Source organism: Malurus melanocephalus, unplaced genomic scaffold (assembly GCF_030028575.1).
Source record: "Malurus melanocephalus ecotype Western Australia unplaced genomic scaffold, MMel_1.1 scaffold_137, whole genome shotgun sequence".
NCBI lineage: Eukaryota > Metazoa > Chordata > Aves > Passeriformes > Maluridae > Malurus > Malurus melanocephalus.
In genome coordinates this window covers 424,249-451,211 of record NW_026623369.1, presented here as the reverse complement: position 1 = coordinate 451,211, position 26,963 = coordinate 424,249, and the positions used below count along the sequence as shown (strand labels likewise).

Genomic DNA, 26,963 nt, shown 5'->3' with positions numbered 1-26,963 from the left:
GTCAGTAAGAAGGAGGTATTATTTATTGAGGCAAACCCCACTAAGGACTTTGCTATGCTGACCACGAAGTAGTGTTGCAGCTTAAGTTAATCAAGCTCTTCCTTCTCACATAAATTTGTAACACTTTAGAAAGCAAACAGGGAATTGTTGTAGCAATATAAAATACATTCACCATATAGTAACATAGCCTTTGTCTTTCAGGAGAYAAATTATTATCCAAGCTGACAGGAATGTTTCAGAAATGCTTTTTCTGAAAAAGAAGAGCCATTTTTCAACAGAAGGTACTAGACTTTTCCAATTTTCACACAGCTTTTCACAGTACAATGTATTCAATGTCCCAGATTATTGCTAGAATATGAATAATTTCAAAAGAATTGTTATTTCATTTCCCCATTTCAGATCTCATGGAATGGAAACAGGTGGGATAACTTCAGCAGTTGTAAGCAGTTTCACTTACACTGAATTCCCATCCACTGCACAGAATAGAGCATAATCCCAGGCAGGATCCATCTGAGGTAGAATCTGTGTCAGACAAATGTTACCCCATGTCAAGCCAAACCACGCTGTCCTGAGGAGCCAGACAGGCTCAGCAGTGCAGTGCTCCAGCCAAGCTCATATCCATCAATGCTTGTATCCATCAGGGCTAGTGGGAACATAGAATTACAGATAATTCAGGTTGGAAAAGACCCCTAAATCATCAAACATACAGTGTTAGTCTGGCAAATTGTTCACAGCTAGCTCAGATGAATCTCAGCACATCCCACAGTGTGCCATGCCAGGAAATGTCCTCCATGGAGGACAGTCTGGATATTATGATCTCCGAAAAAAATATTTCAGATACAATAAATCATACTTTAAAAATATAATAAGACAGAGACATCTATAAAGTGTTGCCTGAAATATTTCACATGGCAGGATGAAGGTGAACTGTTCAGCTTGGGTTGTGTGGACCARGAGCTAGAAGCTTGGCATGAGGCTTCTCCAGCCTGGATTGTATTCCCATTTCTTCCACTTGAAGATCATTTCTTGTCAGGCATCCTGCCTTCTGTTTCTTAGTGGGGGTATTCATGACAGGGCTGATATTTCACAGTGTGTTTTATGCACAAAAATCATGGTTCTGCTATATAAGCTTTTCTCTATCAGCTGAAGTCGGAGCAAAAACAGTGCTAGAAAGCCCTGAAAGAATTCTACCTTTTTCTACAAAAGGTCTGTATATGAAACCGGTTGAATGTGTGCTGCTAAATAAGATATTTAACACAAATAGTATTGCTTTAAACACATAAAGGGAAAAGCCTATGAAAAAAAATCTTGAAATAAAAAAAAATTAAAATGCTAATAACACAGCATACTTTCCTATGATAAAAATGCATATAGCATTATTCCAACAGGGTTTTACAGTATGCAGTTCTGATATGAACAGCTGGTGAGGTGTTGTAATGTGGTAAACAAAGTAATGAAATTTTTGTAAAGTGAATGACAGTGATCATTTATAACTTGTTCAAAATCACTTTTGTTTTTTGTTGACCACACTATTCCCTACTCTTTTTAATATTAAAATATTGTATTAAGATCTATAATGTTATCTTCATCAGTACTAATTAATAAAACCACTTCATTTTTTTTCCAAATGTGCATATTTTTCCCAACTCATATAAGAAACACTTATGGATAATTTTTGTTCTTTTTTATGRATATATATTAAAAACAAAATTGGGGCCCAAGACTCAATTTTCATGCTAAGCAGAAGGAAAATTATGTCATTGGTTTTAAGTAGAYTCTGCACTCCCATCACTTATTCTGTGTGCACGTAGATCTTTCTACTGGTTCTGACTACATTCCTGAAGCAGAACAGCAAGAAATGCTTCATTTAAACCCAGACAACCGAAGTCAAACCATTTTAATGTGTTGTATTTAAAGTACACTTGGATAATAAAACTACTTGATACATGTGCTATTCATAAATATATGTGTGTGTGTATATATATATAATTACATTATACCCCTATGTCTGTACTCTTGATCTAAACCAAGTTGATGAGCATCAGTCTATGTTGCTTTCCCTTCCAAGGCACAGGGTAGAAAAGGACACCATGAGCAGCCACTGAACACACTGCAGACTAAYGAAACTACTAGTTCAGTGTTAATGGAAGTTATTTGGACTCTGATCAATTTGTTRATGAACAGAATACAACTTTATACAGCATCAAAACACTGAAACTATTTGTATTGTGGAATGTGAAGTTCCTCCATTGCTGACAATGTTTTTACTCTGGAAATGTAGAAACATCCCAGTATTTATTAGACCATCACATCAGTAAGTTATCGCACGCAAGTAGCAGGAAACCATCAACAAGTCACAGCTCTTGTTTGGTGGCCATCAAGAAAAAGTGACCTGACAGCTCTTCACATGGCACAAATGAGCAATTTGCTCCAGCTGAAGATACAGCTTCTGGGTCTGAAAATCGATAGATTTGCCACTTGCAATACACAGAAATAATTCTGCCAACTTCTTCTCCACTATCAGCCTGTGGGGTGGACAATCTCTCAGTCATCTGGTTGCATGGACTCCAAAGCTCTCTAATAGGTGCTGATTTAACAAGAGGAAGAGGCTCTGTATCTGAAAACCCATGAGCCTCTCCTCTGATCACTTGGGCTGCCTTTGCTTCTTTCAATTAATGCAGTTAAGMATGTTTGTCTGCCAGCATGCTTAGTCCCATGGCACAAATTTACTCCTCTTCAAACAGCAGACCCACCACAGCACCTTTTCCACCCTCCAAGGCAAGGATCAGCTGGGAAGATCATACCCAGAATGTCAAATTTTAAAGGTATCCAGAAGAAAAAAAACATCATAACAAATTTTGCTGTAGAGGGATTAGGAAAGCAGGTCTAAAACCATAGTTGAAATTAAATTGCAATGTATATACAAAGTTCAGGCACATTGTAAAAATTAAAGCTGCTCCAGAGATATTTTCAGCACAAATCAGTTTCCTGCCAGATTTTCTGAAAAAAAACCCCAACAAAACAAAACAAAACAGAACAAACCACCTCACAAAATAAAAAAACTAACCAAAACAAAACAAAAAACAGATGGCTCTGGCATTTGAAAGAGTTGTTTGCAAATCAGTTGTTTGCAAATAGTTTCATGCAGACTGATACATGTGGAGATCTTTTTGTGGTGGGTGTGATTAGTCCATTGAAATATAATAGACCACAAAATGAAAAAGCTGGTGTCATTAATAATATTTTTGAATGTAAATGTTATTGGTCAGTTTTGGTGACTGATACCTGTGGAGTCAACATTGCATTTCAAATTAATCTGTGAACATTTGTATCTACAAACTATTTTCAGTCTCGCTTTCTTCTATTACTGTATTAACTTGGTATTACTGTTGCTGTGTGTAGATTTAAGCCATCTAAAACATGACAGAAAAATCTAATGGAGAGATGTTTTGTTTCACAGAAGAAGCRTTTTGAACAGTGTAACACCACAGAGCCACATCTGTCTCAGGCTGTGCCCTACTGCATCTCGATGGCACTTGTCACCTGTTTGTATCCACAGCCAAAAATTCAACATCCTTTTGGTCTAATTCTGCTGTGACAGAATAAGCTATTGCTCCATTTGTCCAGATGTGCTGTTTCAAGGCCTTATTACCAGTGAGGGACCGCAAATGTGTTCTTTTGATTTTCTTTGCTACTCTTGCAAAGCACAGTAGTGCTGAACTAAATATCATAGAAAATCCACACAAGAGAAATGATGCAGTATAGCTTCCAGTTGTGTCCACAAGCCACCCTGCAGGGAAAAAAAATCTTCTTTAGGAAGCTTAGAGAGCTCTAAGATCCTCATGCAGAAATATTTATTAAGCTATGCCCTGGGCTCATGCTTCACTTAAAATCATTTATTTTGCAATATTTTTTGCCATGGAAAATTAAATTAAAAGCTTCAKGAGCAGTAATTAATTGGGAATTGATGTAAATATCAGACAAAATATGCAAGATAGATATACTTGGCTGTTTGAAAAAGATCTCTGACCTTCCACAATATTAAAAATTGTCAAGTTCTTTCTAAAGAATARTAAGAGTACAGCTCTCATCTTTACTTCACAGTAATGGTAGGGAAGGAAAAAACAATGGCTAGATATTACAGTGATGAGCTTATGAYCAAACAGGAGTGGAGGTGACTCACCCACCTGCTCAAAGCAACTTAGAGATTAAAAGACCAAGCCTTCCACATGGCAAAAAWATCTTGGCATTAAACTCTCTTTAGAAAGATTTATATTTTTCAAAATCACATAATTTCACAGTGAAATATTTTGCTCCTTCTGCTCACACAGTTTCTAAACTACATGAAGTGGTGATACAACAGCTCTCGGAAGCCCATTCCACAGTGGTTTATTTTTTAAATTTCATCTCACTCTATATGCAGAAATCATCCCACTGAGATCAGGATGGGAGATCAAAAGACTTATGAATATCTAGGTGTGTTATTTCTTTACCYAGAGGCTACCTCCACATTCACTGTAAATTTGCTGTCCTTCCTCCTCTTTTCCATCACATCAATAGTAAATCTGAAGTACTGGTAAGATGATAGGAAAGTCATTCGGCAAAACTGACCTGCCACGGGTGGGCTCACTAGATATGGTATGGCATGAAGAAAATACACAACGCCCAGGGCTGATGATAACAAAGAAGTYCCCACTACATCTGCTGTCATGACAGGGATCAGCGTGACATARGCTCCATCAAAGTAGCCAAAGGTAAACGAGAAAGGCACAAGCAAGGGGAAGCTTTGGAGAACTGGCAGGAAGAGACAACAGAGGCCATCCATTCCCACAGCAAAGAGGTAGCAAAAGTACCGATGCTTCTTCAGACACCTGCATGATTCAAAACAGAAAAGAAAAATATTACCACTGAAACSAGCAACTCAGCTTCTATGCCCTGGCATGCAGTGCTTCAGACTCTCTTTCTTTTATACAGCTCAAATTTAAGTCCATTTCCTGCACAATATTCAAGGGTAAAAACTTAGCACTGASGAGCCCAGGTAGGGAAAACTGCCCACCAACAGCTGCAGAAACATCTGGCAAGCAGCAGCCCATGCTGCCTGCAGTGTTCTTCAGGATGTTCCCAGTGATGCAACCCTGCTGCCAGGATTTTGGAGTCCCGTGAAGTTTCAATGTTCAAAGCAGTATTTCATTGGGCTTTACATCCCATCTCAGCAAGGTGTCCCCAGTATTATGCACAAAATACTGCAGTGCACCTCTTTTAGCGGTCGCCTTTCCAGTCAGCCCTTAAATAAGAATTAGTAGGACTTAAACAAGATGGCAATTCCCTTCCTTCCTGCCCCACAAAAACAATAACTGATTTTTCCCACAAACCGAATAAGTGCAAAGAATGCATGCTTTAAAATCAAAATCCATGTTAATTTAGCCAGTGTCTACTAATATTACAGATGYTGTATACTGACATTTGGAGAGAGCTGAGTTCACAAAACATGGTGAGTTCTTACATACTGGAAAATATAAAAAAAAAAATTTTGGTGAATCTTTCCAAGTATGTGCCTGAGATTATGGGAGCAGACCCTTGACCCTCTTCCATAATTCCTGTGCCTTCCACCAGCACAAAAGAGATGGAAAGGCAGAGGAAGCAGGGAGAAATCCTCTAGGAAATAGAGATGGAGTCACACTCAACATATCTCAGGCAAAGGGTTACATTTCCACTGTCAAACATACAAACACATAATTTCTTAATAAAAAAATATATTGAACCAGCAGAATTGAACAAACTCAGAAGAGCAAAAAGATTAAGTAGCAAGCATTTCTGAAGYTAGATTGTGTTGTTGGGGTTTCTTTAAGTTACTCATGCTACAGAAAGAGTCCATAATGTTAACTTTTGTGTGTATTATACCTCACTTGCATCCAGCCTCCCACCAGCTAAAGCTTACACTTSATCAGCCAGAAGCCCTTACCTTCTGTCTGTTAGCCATCCAAAGGTGACATTACCAATGATGTCTATGACACCAAGTATGGACATGAGGAAGGCAGCCTGGTGATGACTCACTCCAACACTCAAAGCATAAGGCACTAGGTAGACAAAAAGAGGGCTACAGCCATATGCCATAAATAAAACTGACACTGCCAGCACCATGAAGCCTGGCATCAGCAAAAAGTCATATTCCTTCCATGAACAGTAGCATAAACATTCATGAGGCCATAATTTGATTAAAGGTGAACAGATGGACATGCGCTTTAAGTCTTGTTTCTCTGTTTCAGGAACATAATCCTGTTCAAGAAACTCAGGAGCAGTTTTACAATCCTCCTTAAGAGAAATAGGCCGCATCAAGGCACCACAGACACAGAGGTTTAAAACAAAACCTCCCAGGATGAGCAAAGCTCCTCGCCAGGAAAASTGCTCAATTAAGAGCTGGACCACGGGGGCCAGGATGAAGGTACCAATTCCGCTTCCTGACATGGCTATTCCATACGCCAGTGCTTTCCTTTTGTTGAAGTATTTGCCCACCATGGCAATGGCTGGAGAATAACAAAGTGCAAACCCAAGTCCTAGAAGAGAAAGCAAAGTGCAGATGGCTTAATACTAAGCATGACATATGGAACATATTCAATCAAACCACACCATGTCTTTTCATTAGCACAAATGAATGGAAAGCTTTTTCTGATTCTGCATCACAAAGCCCAGCCTCAGTGTGGTGAGAAACTGGGATGAAATCTTTCTTCCACTGGCAGGGTCACTGACTTGACAAAACTAACTGCTGATGATTAATCCACAGTAATAAGACTCAGAAAGAAGTGATGGGGGTTCACTTCATAACAAGAACAAGGATGATCGTTAAACATCAGAGAACTGGTGTGCCAGCTTCTCCTGCATGCAAGATGAGGTCTTGTCCAATGCTGGCACTGGACACACTCTCCTGATGAGGCACCACTTTGTGTTTCAGTCTGTTGCAATCCTGAACACTCATTTTCAGGTGTCTGATGCACAGGACAAAGAATCTGTCCCTGTTACTAATATTCKACAAAAACCCCTTCCTTGGTCAGCTAAACAAACTCCATGCAACAGCTGCTTGGAGTTCTGACCATTGTAAATCCCTGTCTACAAGTAAAGAGGGGAGAAAAGCCTCAGAAAACAAATCCAGATCCAATTGAGTAAACAAACAAAATTAGTCTCTTGGACGTAGAAAAAGACTGTGGTCTCTGCTGCAGAATCAGAGAGCAGGTTTTAATCACCAAGTGGTTGCCCTAACACCAAAACCTGCGTTWCTGAATCAGTCATAGAAATGAGTTTCTCACTAGGGTTTTGGAGCATGTCCTTCATTGAGGGTAAAACAGCCACYAGTGCCTTTGTCAGAACTTGCATATAGAGGAGATAATCACCCAGTGCTGTAACCAGCTTGCCACRTCCTCCTCAAAGGCCACACTGTGTGGGGCAGGCATTAAACCTGCCAGGATGGAATAAGTGGATTAGAGGGRCTCTGGGCGGCGGGTGCCCAGTCTGGCACCCCTCAGGAGGCGAGGGCAGAATCAGGGCACAAAGCTGGACTTGGACCTATACAGGCAGCAGAGCCAGAGGAGCAGGCCTGAGCTAGACATCATCACTTGAGCAGTGAAAACCATACTCTATTAGGCATACACACTATTTATTTTTTAGTGAGTCAGAAGCGGTAAGTAGGTCTCAAAAAAGCCAACAAAWGTCCTTTGAAAAGTGGAAAGTTTAGGGCTGAAAACATTTTCATACCTCACAGAAGGATCTCTGCTACTTACTGAGACTTCCCAATCTCACCTCTGGTTTCAAATCCTGCTGCTTATTTGGACATTCACTTGTTATGGTCCCATCTGCTCTCTGGGTGGGGGGCACCACCTTTAGCCTTTACCAACAGTTCACCTCTCTGTTTATCAGTCCCCATAGACCAGAAGTTCACTGCTTGTAGAACTGGCTCTTTACAACTCCATGTACAGATTGTAACTGCCTTTCCACCTCGGTATTTACAGCAGCTCCCACTAAGGAAGCCTCAGAGGTATTAGCGTGGTATGTGGCACAGTCCCTCGACTTACAAGAAGCCTTTTTATTTGTTATGAACACATTTGTCAAGGATTAACATTGTAATGCAGGAGCAACATTCGCTACAACAAGGATTTTTTTTTTTTAAAAAAAAAAAACCAAATAAGCTGTTGGCAGCATGTGAACTGCAGTAATTCCACCAACGCGTTACTAAACTGCAGGGGACCAAGTACAAGGTCTTATATCACCGTGGCTACCAGGTCAGTATTAATGAGGAAGGAATGTCAGTGTGACCACGGGTCCCTCTCAAGTTGCTCTGTGCACAACACAGGCAGATGGGACAGAGCAAGGATTTGTTGTCACCATACCTGAGCACCAATGGAAGRGCCGCTACAGCAAGGCTACCAACCAGCAATTTTTTTTTGCTTTTCAACTAGAATGTAATGCAGACAAAAGGAAGGCGTCCAGCTGTGGTGCCAGGTATTCACCAAGTGCTCCTCTACCTCTTGCTTACACTTATGTTTTGATTTAAACTTTTTTTTAAACATGYAAACCTTTTCAGGCAGCCTAGAAATTCTACTGTAATAAACTCCTTCCAAATCACAGGCAAAAAAGGAAACATTTTCACTTATATCAACTACAACAGCTGTCCTTCCYGACCTCCCATAATTTCAGAACCTTGTCCATCATCCTCTTTCTAATAGAAGGTCAGGGTTGTTTTTGCAGGGTACTGCATTTGGGTTTTATGAGATCAGTCAATGCTGAAGCTCTCACAGAGGCAGCCAAAGCCTCTTTTACAATGAAGGGAACAGGTCTGAGTATCTCTGTTGGACCAGTGCAGTGTCAATATGATGTGGAGAAGAGATCGCCCATCATTTTTAGTGTTCCTGTGCTGTGTTCTGGCAGCAACAAAGGGGCTGAATGCATCCTACCTGTGAGGACTCCTAAGGACAAGTAGAGATGTTCCAGACTGGTGGCGAATGAGCTCAGAATTAGTCCAGTAGAGGCAAGCAGCCCTCCTAGCATGATACCAACTTGGCAGGATACATGATTACTGATTAAACTCCCAAGCGGGGCTTCAAAGAAACAAATAAAGCTGGTAGTTAATGGCAGGTCCTCACACACAGTTCAGTGCAACAGTCATGCAGGAAAAGGAAGCAGAAGGAAGCAGGGGAAAATGGCAATTGCAGCTACAGAGTGGTCTTTCAACATCTCCATATCRCAATGGCATGAGCACCAAAAAAATAGAAAAATAACTTTTTAAAAAACATGATTTTTCTGAAAGTCAGAATAAACCTGAAACTGACAGTGGGTTTCCCAGCAGCCATTTTCACAGATAAAAGTCATTATGGGACACAGCTAATCTGCAGTGTCAAGGAGTCAAGACAGGCTACAGTAACAGCCCACACATTCCTTACTCCACACTTACAACACTCAGACCTTTCCCCACCTGGAATTTGCACTTCAACCCTCAGTAACTTCAGGTGTCCTTCCTCACAGCTSTCCCACCCTGTGGGCTCTGGGTCAGACCCAATCAGGAGGGAACTCACATCTTTTGGACATCTCCAGGGCTGCTACCCTTCTCCTGCACTTTGCCAACACTGATGGCTCCCAGTTCACCCTGCCTCTATCACGGGATRTCATAACCAGCCCTCTCCTGTAATTCTCCTCCCTTACTACCTGTAATTCTTTTGGATTAACCCTGTTCCACAGGACTAGGGCATGGATTTTTRCCTAGCTATGCGGCTTTAAAACAAGCCCATGAGAAATTCATTACAACTGYTGTGTTGATGCACATCATTTTCAGTAGTATTAAATTTTTTTAAAGGGAGAAGACTATTTGTAAATATACACTTTCAGTAAAAGGAGGATGATTGTGACTTGATCTGGAGGCAAGATGTACATCCYGTGCTAAGTCCCAAATATGACTCCAATCAAAAGGCAAAAGAAACAAGCGCTCAGTTAACAACTCTCAAAAATGGCACGTCCCAACAGACCTCGACAAAAGTACATTTCTGAAAAATTACATCATTTCACAAAACAAAGTTCTGCTTCTTTTCTTTACTATGAAGACACTCCCTTCCTGRCACAACTGTGTTGGAGGAAGCAGCTTGGATATTCCATACCCCAGAGGTCCCACAGCATCACTCTTTCCCAGCTGACTCCCCCAACTTGTGAGCGTGCTAAAACCAGATGGAGCTGATGCAAAAGCAGCCACATTCCATTAAAAGGGTAATACACACCACAGAGCATCGTAGCACAGTCGACAATGGAGTGGATCCAAGCAGTTCTGGCATAATCCTGCCCAAAGTATGCCTGGAACTCCACAAAAAAAATGGAGATGCACCTAGGACAAAAAACATGAACACCAGTCTGTTGAACATGGASCATTTGCCTCACAGAAAACACCGGTCTCACTCTTCAGTATAAATAGTACCCACTGGAAGTCCTCTACAGATTCCAGGAAAATCACAACTGTGGTCATGAACATTATAATATCACATGTTTCTTGCTGGGCTATCTGCTGCTAGACTTTTTATAATTCAYAGTCTTTTGAACTGGAAAGAAATTGAAATTACCACCAGCAACTTACAGCCCATATTATGATATTGCTTCCCTGGCACACAAAGCCCAGGGTTCCCAGTTCTTCACTGACCCTGCCACTCGCTGTTCCACACCTGCCCGAACTGTGCGGGCAGGGCCAACAAAGTGCCTGTGGAGCAAACGCCACTCATGGTTGTGTGCTCATGGATAGACAAGGGCAGAGCGATTCCTCACAAATAGAGAATCAAGACACCACAGGCACCCATGGACTTCCAACAGTTTAATGRAATGCTTCCAGGAGAGGGTCCTTTGCTCCACTTACCAGGTTCAACATGTCCCTGCAGAGGAGCAGATTTAAAGGGTGCAGTTTCATTCTCTTTTCTGAATCAACAAGAGATGTCTTTTCCCCCTCTTTTTCCTAAATCCATGAATTACTACTTGCTTCAACTTTTTTCTTGCACATACTTCATTCTTCTTTATAGTCTAATGTGGGCCAGCCATTGGATGATTTCTTGGATGTAACACATTTCACACATGAAAAAGGAATGCATTCCACTAGGAATTCCCCACTGTTATTATGGAATTGGTACTTGTATATACATTAACACTGTATCACTATTTCTGTCCCCTTCTATGCCATTGACTCCAAGACGCTAGATCCCTAAAGACCTTAGATTCCCTAAACCTGACAGCTTTATTTAAAAAGAAAGAACTTAAGGCAAGAAACATTGTATTTACATTATACTGACTGTCCACAAGGCATTCATTCAGTTTTCCTCACTTAGCAGASTGCTTATCTCTCTGCTTAATATAGCTAAAATGTCCATGTTCACACACACCAGGCTCCTCTGTCTCCAGTCAACATCAAAGTTACTGTAAAAGCAATCTCATCCAAGATTGCATTATGTTTATGCAAGGCAGCAGTCGATTCCTGTCCTATTTTCGAGAAAATATTTTCTGCATATTTCAGATACCAGAAGGGTACAGAGAGGGGTCTCCTYTCTAAGGCTTGGACCTTCTCAGGCAGGACAGTACCTGAAATGCTTGCAGTAGGAGAAGAGGGTATTTACACGTTTTCCACATTGATTTAGGAGTCAAGCTAATTCACCGGGACAGGCAGAAACGAGCACGSCTGTGGGGTCAGAGGGACACAGTGGGGTCAGAGGGACACAATGAACCCAAAGAGACCCTACACAATTCCTTCCTCCCCAGCCTGAAATAGCGCTACTTGCCCCAGGCCTTGATTCTGTAAGAAATCAAAGAGCGGGTGTTGAAAGCTGTCAGCGGTGGAGAGACTAAAACCAGGGTCTCATAATCCTTTGGCTGTCCCTGCAGCCTTAGGGGTTGAAGGAAGCCTCAAAAAATGTAGCAGGAGAGAGTCTGTACCTAGCCAGATGTGGGACATCAGGGGAAATCCCAAACCCTCTACCTAAAGYGGGGAAAAAGGAAAAGGTAATGCCCCAAACAGGTCAGCAAGACAATGCAGCCAGTCCTTTACCTTGTGACGGCCCTGGTGCAGATGGTGACGAGGAAGCAGCCGGCCACGATCATCCATCCCCAGCCGCCGTCGGGAGGGCCGGAGCGCCGGGCCCGCYGCGGGGAGGCCATGGCCAAACCCGCCCCCTCCTTGGCTCAGTGGCTGCGGCTCCCTGTGGCCCTCATGCCCAGCAGGGCCCGGGGCTGCTCGGCACATGGATCCGCGGCCATCTGGGGAGAGGACACAGCAGGGTCAGGGCCTGTCACACACACTGTCACCTGAAGGGMCGGGCAGGACATCCTGCCTCAGCCCCGCCGCAGAAAGGGAGCGCTTTCTTTCACCTGYGGTTTGTGAGCATTTCCTGGAAACAAGGGGGCCGTCAGAATCTGAGCCAGTGTCTGGTATCATGCTGTTCATGGTAATTTGGGTAACTTGCCCAGCACTCCTAGCACACAGTGCCCTCTTCCCCCTACATGTCACTGCGCACATGTAAATCACACATTTCCCTGCCGCCGGTCATTCAGTGGCCTCCAGCAGGCTCCCCCACTCATGCCAGTCCCCGGCCTGGGCTGTATTTTCAGCTGTAATCTCTGCTCAAACTAGCTATTCTTCCTTGTACAATTTATTGCAAGAGTTTGTTTGAGAGAATACAGTTTTYCCCTTGGTACGAGAAGGGAACATTCACTGCACAAGCAGAGCAGATCTGATGATGAAATGACCTCCTTGCTGTCACAAGCTAAAGCCCAGATGAAAGCTGTAATCAGCAGRACACAGCAACTTGATTTTGAGAGCTTGGACATTTCACAGAAGGTTAGGAGTAGCCCATTCCCCTCTCCTAACCACTTAACTCAAAACTGTGTCTGCATCCAGGCCATAAAATGGTCTCCAAATGCCCACTGGGTCCTGCAGGACAGCACTTAACCCCTGGATATATTAAAGATTTATAAGACATAAGCAAAATATTTGGGATATCTTTCAGTTTTGCTTGAGGAGAAAGCTCAAATAGCTTCTATGTCACTGAAGTATGACAGATGCTAAGTATGACAAGAACCAGAGGCTTCCCAGCAATTGTCACCTGTTGCAGCAGGTCAGAGGGCTACAGAGCCACCTAAAATGGCAATTCAAGAAAGCAGCTCCATGGCTAATAATGTGCATCCTCCATCCTTGAAGCTGCTCACACAGGTGATGCTCAAGGCTTGACTCTGCAAAGCCAGAGTTCCCTGACCCAAAACAGCAAGCTCTCCAGAGCCAGCCCTAAATACCACCCCAGCTGAACCTYTGAGAAGTGTTCATCAGTGCTTTCTTKGAGATATCCRAAGTAGCACCGCAAAACCAAACCASAATTATTTTAAGAATACATATACACACTGCCAAACTCAAAGGTGAGCAAAATAGGAGAAAACAGGTATGACMAAATAAACAAAAACCACAATACACTGAAAGTTTAGCTGCATTCCTATTAGGCTGTATATAATACCCTGTAACAACACTGTACAAGAGGATCAGCAGACTCCTTTTGAAAACAAAATCTTTGGTAGTGTTCTCATTGAAAAAGGATACRAAATGTAATCCTAATCTACCTGCTTGGCTTTTAAAACCCAAGAGTTGCAGCAAACACAGCTCAACCCATAAACATTAAAACCAGAAAATCTCTAGTGCAACTTTCAAAGATAGGAATGTATTGGGTTTGCATGGCCTGGGTTTTGGTAGCAAGGAGGGCGCAGGGATGTATTCTGTGAGAAGCTGTCAGAAGATTCCTCCATGCAGAGCCAAAATCCAAAAGTCAGGGGCTTTCACATGAGGCATCTCAACTGCCACAGGAAATGAACGGCAAAGAGAACCGTTCAAACCTCACAACAAAACGTTGCTTATTAACATTTTTGACTTAAGCAAGCCATGTTTGAAACAATATCCTTCAAAAATATCAGTGAATAAAAATATTCACAAAAGATGCCAAAACTATATTATACTGCCATCCAGCTACAYCAGCTAAACTAGCTAAAGTTAAATATGTGTTCCAGGTCTTTCTTTGTGTTCTTCAAGCACCATGTATTTTTACCCCTCCACTAATCAGTGAGTATGGCACACTTTACTTTAGGCCAAAAATGTTGCATGTATTTGGAAATATAAATTACTGCCCTATTTTTTTCTCTTTGCTAGTAATTATTTATAATTATTTGTATAAATATTTCTAATAATTCAGAGCCCAAAGAAATGCCCACTACAAGAATTAAAACATGGAATAATGCTGTTTTATTATCTTCTTGTCCACTGTCACAAACATCTGTTTCATTGTAAGTTAGATTGCATTATAAAGCCTTTGCAGTGTTATTCTCTGTGTTTTTATGAAGTCCAGCACAATAGTGATTTTCACTGTGCCATGAAGTACTGCTACAATACACTCCACAATAATGAACTAGAAGAGGGCTCAGGTATAATAAAAACTCAAATGACCTGCTTTGCTTCTCATTTCTGYGGCTCTGTGGAAAGACACAGAGTACTCTGCTCTGCCTGGTTATGGAAACCATTCCCTCCTTGTGTGAACAGGCCACATCTCAGTTGGGGCACGTGATGTGGCTACAGTTTGGATTACGTGTCAATGGCCTCAGTTGCTCACAAAGATCAAACAAGAATTCATGGCCAAGGTTACAAGAGATTTTGTAAGCAAAAAACCTGGTACCTCATGGAYAGAGGTGCCCAAGTGTGTTTAAAGGGTCCCAGCTGGATGCAGCCTTTGCAAATTCATTTCTACAAGTGATTAAGAAAATCTCACAGAACAAATTAAACCCAAAGTAGTTTATTGTTTCAAATCTCATCTTCAAGGTATTCAATTACTAGGACTTACACACATAAAATAATGAGTGAAAGCTCCAGAATGGAGACCAGGACAGTTTGCTTTTTCTGACACGATTTTCTAATACACAGCAAAAATTGCCCATGCAGCTGACAGAGCTTTCTGAGAAGCCTCTGCAGGTGCCCACATGACCAGCAGGACATCACCGGCCTCTTCACAAACCTTGAACTTTACACTTCAAGTGAAATATCACATTTTTTCACCTCACCTAATGGTTTCAGCACAAACACAGAGCAGCGTCAGTGTGTACCTGCCGCCTCCTTTACTCCCCACTATACTCCAACAAAATCCTGACCCAAACACAAACAAATTGAGGAAAGAAGGGACAAGAGATTGGCTAATGCAGTGAAACGAGAAAGCCTGCTTGCAGGCAAGTATACTATTATTCACAAAATCCCAGGGGAGGGAGGCTGAAAATGCCTGCAGTCAAAAGTTAGTGAGAGGCCACCAGGCACACAGCACAGAGAACACATCCCTGGCCTCGTCCCTTGACACACACCTGTGTATTTGCCTTCCAGCACACGCTGCTAATTTGTGAGCAGACCATATTTCTAATGTGATGATTCCAACCAGGCGACAGACAGTTTTGCAGGATTTATGTTACATTTCAAGTAAGTTGACATGAACTAATGACTGATTCTTTATTTTTAGCTGATAGGGTCATTGCAGCTTCAATTGAAGTTTTCTGTATAGCTCCAAGGAGCAACTGCCTTATGAAATAGGTGCAAACATYGGATCAGCAAGCTTTCTGATAGCTAAGGCAGTGGGAACGTGATTCTTCATGCCGGATCAGGGAATGCCCAGATCATCAAGCAGCACAATTTGATTCAAAACACCACCACCACATCCCTGTCTACTTAGATGGAAAAAAAATATTCAGCACTTTTGTGTCTACTTCTAATCTAGCCACAAAAAAAAAGCTTCTAGCTAATCCATCATGAAGCCAGAGTGGCACAAATAGATTATAACCTGATTTGTCAATGAGGTCTACCATCAATTTAGCCTGACAAAGTCACTTGAACAAGCAGAGCCAGTACCAGTGCTTTGTACCATATGGCCACCACATTTTGAATCTAAAGCTGAGGGCTTCAGGGTGGATTTATTGCACTATTGCAAGTTTAATAAGTTATGTTCAAATGCCTGTGTGATTGAATAGCMCACAAGAGTCCATGAATTAACAGGGCACTCATAAAGTTCAAGCTATTTAGCTCAAGATTTTCCTGGCAATCACAAGTAATATAGTTAGGTGGAGTTTGCAAAAGCACGTGATCCATCACAGTGGGATAATAAGCAGCTCAGACATGCCACTGCAGCACTTCTGATGAGTCTTGGCAAGGAGAGGCTTCTTATTTTGGATCTGAGCAATATCTTTCATTGCGCCTTCTACAGGAATGAAGGTTTTGTTTTTTTTTTTTTTTCAAGTTCTGAATACTTAGAGTGGAGGAGGAACTTTCAGGAATGCCAGAAGGGATAACAGTAACCCTTCAATAAGCAAAAATACATACTAAAATTTTCAGAGGAGTCAACAATCTCCACATACAGAGCCCTAACTAATKGTAATGTTTTAAAAAAAGAATTAATGCACCAACAGCAGTAGCTGGGTGGCGTGGCCTCAGCCTGAATCTCTGGCCCAGCTTCCCAGGCAACCTTCAGAGCACGGYTGAGACCCTAGTTCGCATTTTTAGCTGTACATTAACGTACTTGGGAAGAATTTGATGACAGATCAGGCTAAGTAAACATAGATTAGCTATTTGGTTACATGGTTACTTGCTGTTATTTTCCCAGAACCCTGCCAGCAAACATTTAATGAGGTWGCAAGCGACTGAAAACAACCGTGTTATAAGAAGTGCCAGGCACACAGAAAAAAGCCACCCAGCCTCCCTGCAGCAGATTAGGGCAGCCCTCATCTCCTTGACTCCCCACTCGCTTCAAGGAGTGCTGTGCCTTTCACSGCCACGGAACTAATAAAGAATAAAATAATTACCTTCCTGTTGCTGCACATGTCTAAATAAAAACACTTATTATGACAATCTGACAGTTTCACTCTGAGGTTAGGAAACTTCACTTGCTTACAGCCTGGTGCTGTTTCCTAATTATCTGTATGGTGGACAGTCCAGATTGTGGACTCTGCAAATGAAGTTGAACAGCAAGAAAGCACATTTTTGTCTGAACAGTCACACMCTCCCCATTCCCAAAACTCTGTTTGCTCTCAGGATGCATTTTCTTAACCTTTCTGCTACAGGATAAGACTCTTTTTGCATATCTGCTCCACTGTAAGGCTTGGCAGCACTGGCTGCTCTTATATCTCAGATGTACATGAAAGTTCCTGCTAAAGGAAAGCAGGGTTAAAAGACAATCTCATGAAACAGCTCTAGACTTTACAACAGCCTTTGCTAGATAATTCTCACTCAAGCACCAAGRAAATGTGCTTTGCTGTGAATTCAAAGAAGATGCAAGTGAGGTGAAGATGGCACAAATTCTGCTGATCCCTAAGAAAGCCTTAGTTAGCCAAAGTGCCYGGGCAACTCACTGWACAGTCWCTCTGCTCCCCCACATTAAAACATYAGGTTTAATTTGGCAGGATAAATAACCTGTCAGTTACTTCAGCAGCTGTTTTTGAGAACCCTGGAAAGAAAACAAGTGCTCCTGAGAGCATCTCCCTCACTCAGCTGCTCAGCGAGCAGAAAGGAGTGGGTGAGGTGACTGAAAAGGGACTGCTACAACCTTGTACCTCATTGCAAGGTCTCTTTTGCCAGGCAAAGGAGCACAAAAATCCACGGCAGCTTAGCAACCAGCCAGCACGGCGACAGGAGCCACTGACCTTTTAAAGAGCTCACAGTCAGCAAAGCGCTCACTCTCCCTCTGCCCGCCTCTCCTGCCACCCCAAAGGCTTCCTTCTTTAAAGGAATCGGTTCAATAATGATGTGGCAACAAATCAAGGATTTGTTTGACAAACGACAGAGGAACAGCAGGGAGTCATGGCCTGCCCAGGGACCAGGGGTGGGTTTTTCCTTGTTCAGCCCCATTTACAGTGTTGGTGTACCTGGGCAACTCCCTCATCTCAAGAAATGCCACCTCCTATGCTTTTTGAAAATGCTGCATGTGCAGGGGGGTACAGCTTCAGCYACAGGAACAGGCATAAGGTGAGGTTTGTATCACAGCTGCCCTACAGCAGCAACACACAGACCCCAGACCATACTGGGGGTGCCACTCCACTGCTTTCTTATTCTTCACTCTATCCTGATTACACAAAATCAAAATGGCTCCGTGTGTTTCAATGCCTTTGCAATTTGTTTCAGAGCTGCATGGGAGGATTCTGTGCAGTTCATCCCAAAGGAGCTGGCCCAAATATGTATTACCAGCATAAATAAGCACAGAATCCAACACTTACTTTTACCTATTCCAAAATACAGAGATGTATGTATCAGAAGAATGAGAAAGGGACTTACCTAGAATTTTCTTTCTGGACCAGTGAGACAGATCCAGACAGTTAAACTGTATGTGCCATTTGCAGCCTYCACCTGGGTGAAGATGGTGTGGGCAAAGTCTGACAAACTCGTGACAGTCTCTGTGTCCAGAATGCCAGGACAAACTTCCAGAACAGGTTCCTTCACACCAGCGAATTCAAACTGTGCTTTTCTGGTGAACAACAACACACACAGCTTTCAAAGTCACTTTAAGAACATTCGTGCAGATGRATTTTATGAAGAACAAGCATACAGCAGTTTAAGCATAGCTGGAGAAGATTCATTAATGCATGAAAGGTAACAGAATTGCATATATTTACATTTAACCTATGCACCTAGCTCTAGGGCAGTTTTAATATCTTGTTGTATTTACCCTGCTCACATAGTTCTAGGACAGATCTTTTTCTTGTTAAGATTGTACCAAATATTATTTTTAGGCACTTACTACATTCATGTTGACCTCTTGTTTCAATACTCTCTTGCTTTCTATTCCCATTTCTCTGACTGCTGCATCTTTAATGAAATGGAAAAAAAAACAAAAAAAAAAAAAAAAAACCAAAAAAAAACCCAAACTACAGAACTACGAATAAAAGAAAAAACATAAAGGGCATGGTATGAGTACAAAGGATAAAAGAGGAAGAGAGAAAAAGGAAAAAGCTAGCAAACAAAAAGATGTATGTTCTGCGGGACAGTGCAGCACAAGATTAAATATTTTACAGGTTTTGAAAGAGTTCATTTCTTTTGCATKTCTTGAAGGATCAAGGATGACCACATCTGACCAGAGTCCTTCCCAGACTTCCTTGYTAGCCCCCTTAACTGATACCACAGAGAACATTTAAATGGGACATGGTCTTTGATATGAGCACAGAAGAGGCAGACAGCTGCAAAYTTTCTATCAGCTTAGGAGAAAGGRAGGTACTCTGGTTTTTCTYCTGTTTGGAAAAAAAAAAAACCAGGGTACTTTTTCAGCCTTCTCTCCTTCCCCACATTCCCACACTAGCAATTGTATACCATGGCAGGCACTAGAGCCAGCATTCTGGCAGGCTGCTAAATCCTCAATAGTTCTTAAATACATGGAAAATAAAGACTTTAATTATGTACARCTCTTGGGATGCAAACACTATTTCTAATTTAATCTATTTTCTCCAGTCAACAGCTGTTCCATTCTGCCCCCTGAGTTAGCTATTTAATTCAAAAAGAACAGCTTGTTTTGATTTCAGCAGTCTGTTTATCAAGAATTAGATCATTATGACTTAGACTTGCTCAAAAACAACCCATGAGGTCCTTTGCAACCCTATGTTCCTAAATAAAAATTACTCCATTGAGCATATTAAGGCTGTCACTCTATATTGTCAGCTTTTTTTTCGGTTTAAATATGTGTCTGTCCAGTCTCTAGACCAAAACAAAGTTTATGTTTTTCTGAACAGAATGGCAGATGAAACCACAGAAATTTTCCTTGTGCAAGCAAGTGATCGTGCAGGTTATGCACTTCTATACAAGCAGGGTACACATGCAGCTTCCCAAACCTCCAGAAATTCAGTCTCACTCCAGCACTGAAACAAATAAGTGAAAACAGAACTGCTTACCTGAAAGTCCATTTAGAGAATTGTACCACAACCAAAGCAAACAAACAAATACATTAAAAAATCCCAAAACAAAACCAAAATCCAACCTGACTTTTAATTGCTGCCGTAGCACTAAGACAAGAAGCACATTAAGACAGATTGCAGTAAATGCTTCATGTCTTTTCCAGTTTTTTATCTATAATATTCCTGAATAAATCTGGATGCTTTATTTTGAAAATTTATGACAACTTTTATACTTTAAAGAAGGGATTTCCCTATGATAAGAGCAACATTAATAATTGATTTGTATTGTAGTAGTACTTTAAGGCTTTTAATCAGGAGCAGTGTCACAGGGCTGGGCATCATACAAACATCAACTAAAACTTGCCCTCCATCCAGAATGTATCCAGATAGAGAAGAGGAATTGTGTAAAAGCCCAGAATATTAACTCTTATCACTATGCTGAGCAGCAAATGTTCTTTGTGGACTTCAGTTCATGCATAAGAGGGAGGTGCTGGAGACAGATTGACCCGGAAAAGCAATCTGGAAAGAAAAGGGATGCTGAGCAGCTGGGATGGAATGGAGGTGCCAGAGAGGGGCTTAGGTGAGTGGGGTGACACAAAAGAATGGCAAGAGTTTAGAAGACTCCCTTTTTACCCAAAAGTAAAAGTACTCAGAGCTGCAAGATGGAAAAGATGGCAAAAGTAAGGGTTGTAGAGCAGCACAGCATTCATTAGCTGCTTCCGTACCAAGCAGTCGCTGGGAAAGGAACAGCCATGCTTGTCTCCCACAGCAATCTCTGCCACATCAGCTCCTTAATTTGTCAGATTTGCCAGAAATTGCTAAACCAAATGGTACAGCTAGAACCTCAGCAGAAGTAGTTCCTGTCTGCTGGGTCAGTGATGAGAAATGTAACGTGAACATCCCTTGTTTCTTAAAACCACTGTATTGTGCTTACAATCAACAGCCTGACAGAAGGGGTCTACAGAAAAACATCAAGCAAATGATAATGGAAACCTCTTGATCCTTTTACGTAGTTTCTGGCTAGGTTAGTCCCTAAATAAAGCAGTTTAACTACAGAGGATAAAAAATGCAAAGGAATATTTTTGTGAGAAAACACCTTTGTAGACAAAGCTTGAMTTTAAACCCTTCTGAAAATGTGTACTTTTGATTGACATTCTTACGGGTCGTTAACAGGTACAGTACTGACCATTTGATTTTTCACTATGATGAAAAGAACAGAGCCAGACAATTGTCCTGGAGTACATGGCTGTTACTGAAATCTGAGCCCAGACTGTCTGTGAGCACACCCTTTGCAAGGCTGTGGACACACATGTTCCAGCTTCTGAAGTCAACACACAGATGTGTCAGAAATTTCTGATGTTTGCTATTTTTCTAATATCTCTCCATTTTTCAATATTGCTACATTTTCCTAATGTAGAAACAAGGTGGTGGGTAGGCAATTGTTTTGGGAGGGGTTTTTTAATACTCATAATTATATTTATCTGCTAATTTGGARTTTTATAATATATCATTAATGGTGATTAAGCATTTCTTCAAGCACCTCTCATTTACTGACAGGTTTAAATATGCAACAGTACAGTAATTTTTCTGAGTCATTCCTATCTGTTCAAAGATCTGTGCACTTCTCTGGATCAGGCACTTATTAGTGTCCTGTCGCATCCATTAAGAAATGTTAATATCTGACCATAATTGTTTGAAAATTCTGAAAAAGCTTTTTAATCAAAGTGGTCTTCAACTGACACTTTTCCCACATCTGGTGTATTAATTTTTCCATCTTCAGGACAATCTTGCCCTGAGAAAGAATGCCACTGCAAAGCACTGCCACGGAACACGTGAGAATACCACATTTTTTCAGATCATTACACAGTCAGTTATCACCTTTTCAGCCCCCCTTTTTATRGAAATACCTTGTCCAAGCCATACAGAATTAATTTGGCTTATAATGTCCTTGATGTTCCTGKCTGGGTTAGTGTAAGATGAGGAACTGCACTTTAACAAAGACATCTTTTCCCCATGTTCTTGAAGAGAGCCCAAGTGGCATTGTTGAGTTTTTAAAAATTCACAGAGAAAAATACTTTTCACAGTTAGTTTTCAAGGTGTGAATGTTACACRAGTGTTCTTCAAAGGGAAAGGAGATGACTTTTAGAAAGTAAATTCTGTACCTACAGAACAAGCTATCCAGAAAATTGCCTCCATTTATCTGATGTTTTAGGGCTGCTGTTAGAGTCAATTCATCATCTTCTTCAATGTGCAATATTTGCAAAAGCTAATCAGGCATGGAAAGGCAAGGCAGGTTATTTCCTTTTGTTCACGCAGGCTTATGTTCTGAAACAAARCTATTAGGGTATTTGATGCCCTGCATGCTCTTCTAATGGACAATATGCACCGTGTGATAGCAAACTGCCACAGTGACTATTATTTTTCTTGGGAGGTTTTCAGCTGAAACCTTGAACTCTGTAAAAAGTCAGATATCACTACCATCATATCAGTCACAAATTCTTTTCCCTTTAATAATGTTAATATATAATTATTGTATATACAATGGTGCATTGATATAATCCTTAGCGGAATGGTGGGAAAAAAAATCTCTAAATACTGGACAGAAAACTGTTTAAGACAAAAAACCAGGACGTCAGTCATTTCCTGAAACAGACTTCCAAAAGCAACTGCTGATGAATTTGGGTTTTCAGGGTTAGGTATTTCTGAGAATTCATTGCAAAAATCCCATTTAGTATAGTAAAAAAAACATAATATAATATAATATAATATAATATATTATAAGAAATCCATAGGTTCATTCCAATGAGCACATCCCTGCACAAGTAGGCTCATATGTGTGAAACTGCACACAACCTTCAGAAAGCAACAAAAGCTAAGTTACTACGTTGGGAGGTAAACATTAAATACTAAAATGAAAGACAAGGAAACAGATGGAAGTCAAGAGGAAAAACTCTTAGCATCCCACACAAAATAAATCTGACAGAAGAGAATGCAGAAGAATACATCAGACAGCATGCACACAGGGAAAACAGGCATCTACTCACAAGTAACTGTTTTGGTGAAATCACAGGCTGAAAGTTAACAAACAACCCAAGTGTCTTGGGYAGATCAGCACATTCTTCATGCTCAGCCTTCCATTCAGTCTCACCAAGCCATCCATGTTTCAACTAAATCCTTGCTTAATTCCATATTTTAGTTTTCTCAAAGCTTTAAAGCTTTGAGAAAAGCGCCCCAGGTTCTCTTTGCTGAGTGAATACTGGTGCAGCTGCTTGATTACATCATTTTCAGAAAGAATCAGCAGGAACTTTCCATGATACTTAAGGGTGTACTCCCACTAGCCAGCACTGMAGTCCAGAAATACAGTTTCCCAATTTTATGTTAAAGAACATTTCCCTTCATACAATGTTTTTGTTTTGCTAAGTGAAACAGGGGAAAAGGTTATGCTGTGTGTTTTACCTTTSCTCTCCAGATTTCTATTTTATTTTCTTTGAAAGTTAATCTCCGTTTTCATTTTTTCTGATGTTCTCATAGATATCCTCAGCTYGTATCCTCTCAGCTCCACAGACACACAGAACTGTCAGCAAGCAGAATGTTATAGCGAGTGTTCAAACATGCCTGTGATGGAGATGTAATTGGAAAGAATACTTGAAAAAAATATCTGACCACAAGAAGCACGGGATTATCTCAACTCATAAAAAGCAGGAGACCAAGGGCTTTGCAGCAAAGGACCYGTGGGTGCCTCTGGCAGGAAAACAAACCTGTCAGCAGTGAGGGCAGAAATTTTACAGATGAGAAGTTTGAGTTACTCTAGCAGTAAATGAGACAGTATGTAGAAAAACAGGAAACCACTTTCCCCAGATTGTATCACATTTGTCTTTTCTCTTCAACATCTACACTATAAAGCCAGATAGCTATAAAAGAAGGAGGAAAAGAGCCCATCTGGAGAAACAAGACAAGATGTTAGGGAGTCATCTTGTTAAATGTTAGACAGCAGTGATAAGAGAGCCCATAAAAGGTGAAATTTTGAAGTACTTGAAAAGGGGAAAAAAAGAAAGGGGCTGATGCTATCTAAGAAAAATAATCTAGAAATTTATGTAAGGACTGGTTATAAAAACATGGATAAAAATGCTCTGTTTCTTCTTCCTATTAAACCCAGTCCTAATTACAGCAGCTGAGTATTTATAACCCCAGACCCAGTGCAGCCTGCCAAATCTACCATAAAACACCCAAAGGCTCCTGTGGGCAAACTCTCAAATGGAAACACTTCAGAATCAAACTATGCAGGGTCTGCTGTTTCATGTGATCCTAGAGACCARCTTGCTGGCCATTTATCATAGCATCCTGAACCACTGCGTTGGAAAGTTTATAAAAACAGAAACCTGGCTCAGAAATTCAAGAATGGGTTGTAGAACCAAGTATAAGCTTTAACCCRGTGCCATGATCCAGGAGCTGCTCCATAGGAGTTGTAAGAAAGTTTGGGGTTTTTTTCAGAAAAAAAGTAGTCCTGGCTTTTTTCTCTTAGGTTTGTTATTCACATTACTGGTCAAGAAGCCATGGTGAAGAAATGCATTTGCTACCTGCTTAGACTGGACAGTCACATGAATATCATTTGGCCAAAGTCTCACCACATGTCAACTTGGGAATGAAAGAACAAAATTTAAAAGGACAACTCAACAGTTATCCTCTTATCCTGTTATTCCAGCCAACCTGGTAATTGTCGCTTAACTAGATCTCATTATCAATAATCCTTCTAGTGGGATCAGCTTCATTTTAAAACAGCTTATTGGATGGATGACAAAAGGAGTAAAAATAACTCAAGAACTATCAGACAACAAAAATTATTTCTAAAACCAGTGTGCATATATTGATACAAGAGGATAATAGTCCTTAAAATCTTCTCACTGTGAAATTAAGGTTTTTTTCTGTGAAAATGAACAGTTCCTAGTGATGTTTTTGATTCACCCCCTACAGGGAATRAACTATAACTATCAAGATAGTATTATTCAAATTGCATCTTCTGAATTACCTGAAACAGTAACAAGGAAGAGTTGTCACAAGGAACTACTGGTTCACCATAAATTCATTGTCACAGTAGTAACAAAAGCATAATCGTGATCTCATGCTGAAAATGACAAACAGAAATTAAGATCAAATTACATTAATATCTGTTTCTCAGTTAAGATATCTCTGATAGAGTTAACTTCCCATTTCCAATTAAGCATCACTGGTGTATCTTGGTACCCTGAAAACACTGGAAAGATGTTGGCACCAGTGCCTGCCTATGAACCTGCCTTACAAAGCTCTGTTACTCACCTCAAATGCTGCATCATTGGATCATTTTTCTTCTTCAGTGGGCATTTCACATTGGGGCAGGTTGCATTTGATACAATTTATATTCCTACCAAGTTCTAAATCTACCTGAAGCAAGGATAGAATCCTGACCAACTTTTAGTGAATCCACAAGCACCAGCAAACTTTCTTTTTGTCCTCTACTGCGACCCTAAAACACACTTCATTTGTTTCACACACTGTCCTGTCTGTCACCACCTTCACAKCCTCTGTTTTTTTTCCCACACGGATTTTATTTGGTGCATTGGTGCCAACTGCATAGACCTTCCCCGTCAGGAGGCATTGGTACACTGACAACAGCRTTTACATGCTTGCTATATTCTCCAGATGCAACAAAAAATAGAGAGTTTCTATTTTCTAGGAGTTGCTTCGTGCACCCAAGATTCACTTTCTCATTTGTATAAAAGTTGCTTTCTAATGGAGTACTCTGCAAAATATCTCTGCTGCTACGCCCAAGATATCCATGCAAGGGCTCTGATCTGGAATACTTTGTTATCCACTCCTTTCTGGCAAACAAACAAAGCTTGCAAACTGACAAGTGTCGTTTTACCATCAGTCCTGTGTGGGCTGATTTTATGTAGCTTGCACCATAAGCTGAGGCAGGATTACATCATATGGGTTGCAACCCCTCAGAGATTACTCTCCACTACAGTAACTTCATTAAAAATAGACCAGCTGTGTGGGATAATTCTATTTATTCTTTCCAACTTGCTACTCCATCAGGCTAAATTAAATGGACACTGAAAGAAAGAACTCTGACCACAAACACGAGATGGAACACTGGCTGCATGAAGAGCAGAGCATGGCGGACCAAGTGGGGAATGAGTCACAGTTCATCCTAAATTTCACTTGTGCTGCTCTGCTTTAGTGCCCTGACTACTCTGCATTTGAATCCCCCAAGGGGAACAGTTCAGAGCTTTGGATCTGTGCTGTGCCCCACTGAGTTAAACAGGGTATAGAAATAACAGTGCTCGTTTCCACAGGAAGCTGGCTCTGGCTGGGATTCATGGGGATGTCTCTGCTCACTAAGTGTCTTGGCCATGCCAACCTGCAAAAATGAAAATGCAATTTGACCAATTTCATTGTTCTCCAACTGCATCTTGTTTTGACTGCTTAGATTTTCACGTATTTAGGGTGGAAGCCAGGTCCTTCAATACATAATGACAGAAACTGCRTATTTTTGCTGAGAGTTTGAGGGTCCTCTGTGATCAGCTGTGATGCCACATTCAGCACATTCTTCATCCAATACTAATTGCTCTGCTGTCATCAAACTGTATTTTATGGCAGCTGCATTTCCCAAATTAAATATTTGGGCCACTTTCAATGCAAAATACCAGATGCACAGAGAAATAGTCTGAGCTGCTTTAGATGAGGAAACAGAAAATGTTAATTCTACACTTAACACTGAAAACAGCTTTCATATAAAAAACTCCAGCTCTATTGGAGCACAGTATTGGCACTGACCAAGTGGAGAAACTACCTGGTCTTTGTATCAGACATTTCAAGAGGGAAAGTGCTGCTCCTCTCAGCTGGTTTTCTTGCTCAGTTGATTTCCATTCCAATACTTTCTCACCCAGGGGAACTTTTTTCAGTCCCTTTAAAAATGCATTTTGGCTTCCTGCTGGTGGTATCCCACTACAGCTGCCCCAAGGATGGTTCAGACTAAATAAATA

The 26,963-nt window shown here is 41.1% G+C and overlaps 1 protein-coding gene across 3 annotated transcripts; it reads right to left on the bottom strand.

Moving 5' to 3' along the window:
* On the bottom strand, positions 1 to 26,963 carry SLC16A12 (solute carrier family 16 member 12). 3 transcript variants are annotated; one of them, XM_057370959.1, is made up of 9 exons: positions 24,968 to 26,963; positions 18,335 to 18,524; positions 12,053 to 12,261; positions 10,254 to 10,357; positions 8,943 to 9,086; positions 6,447 to 6,554; positions 5,963 to 6,077; positions 4,612 to 4,871; positions 1 to 3,790 (listed from the first exon to the last, which is right to left on the bottom strand). In XM_057370959.1, the coding sequence occupies exons 3-9, from the start codon at positions 12,160 to 12,162 to the stop codon at positions 3,540 to 3,542; spliced, it is 1,092 nt and encodes a 363-aa protein (XP_057226942.1). In that variant the 5' UTR covers positions 12,163 to 12,261; positions 18,335 to 18,524; positions 24,968 to 26,963; the 3' UTR covers positions 1 to 3,539. The 3 variants fall into 3 exon arrangements, with proteins under 3 accessions (XP_057226942.1, XP_057226941.1, XP_057226940.1); XM_057370958.1 differs by having other exon boundaries at positions 5,963 to 6,554; positions 24,968 to 25,063; positions 26,771 to 26,963; XM_057370957.1 differs by having other exon boundaries at positions 5,963 to 6,554.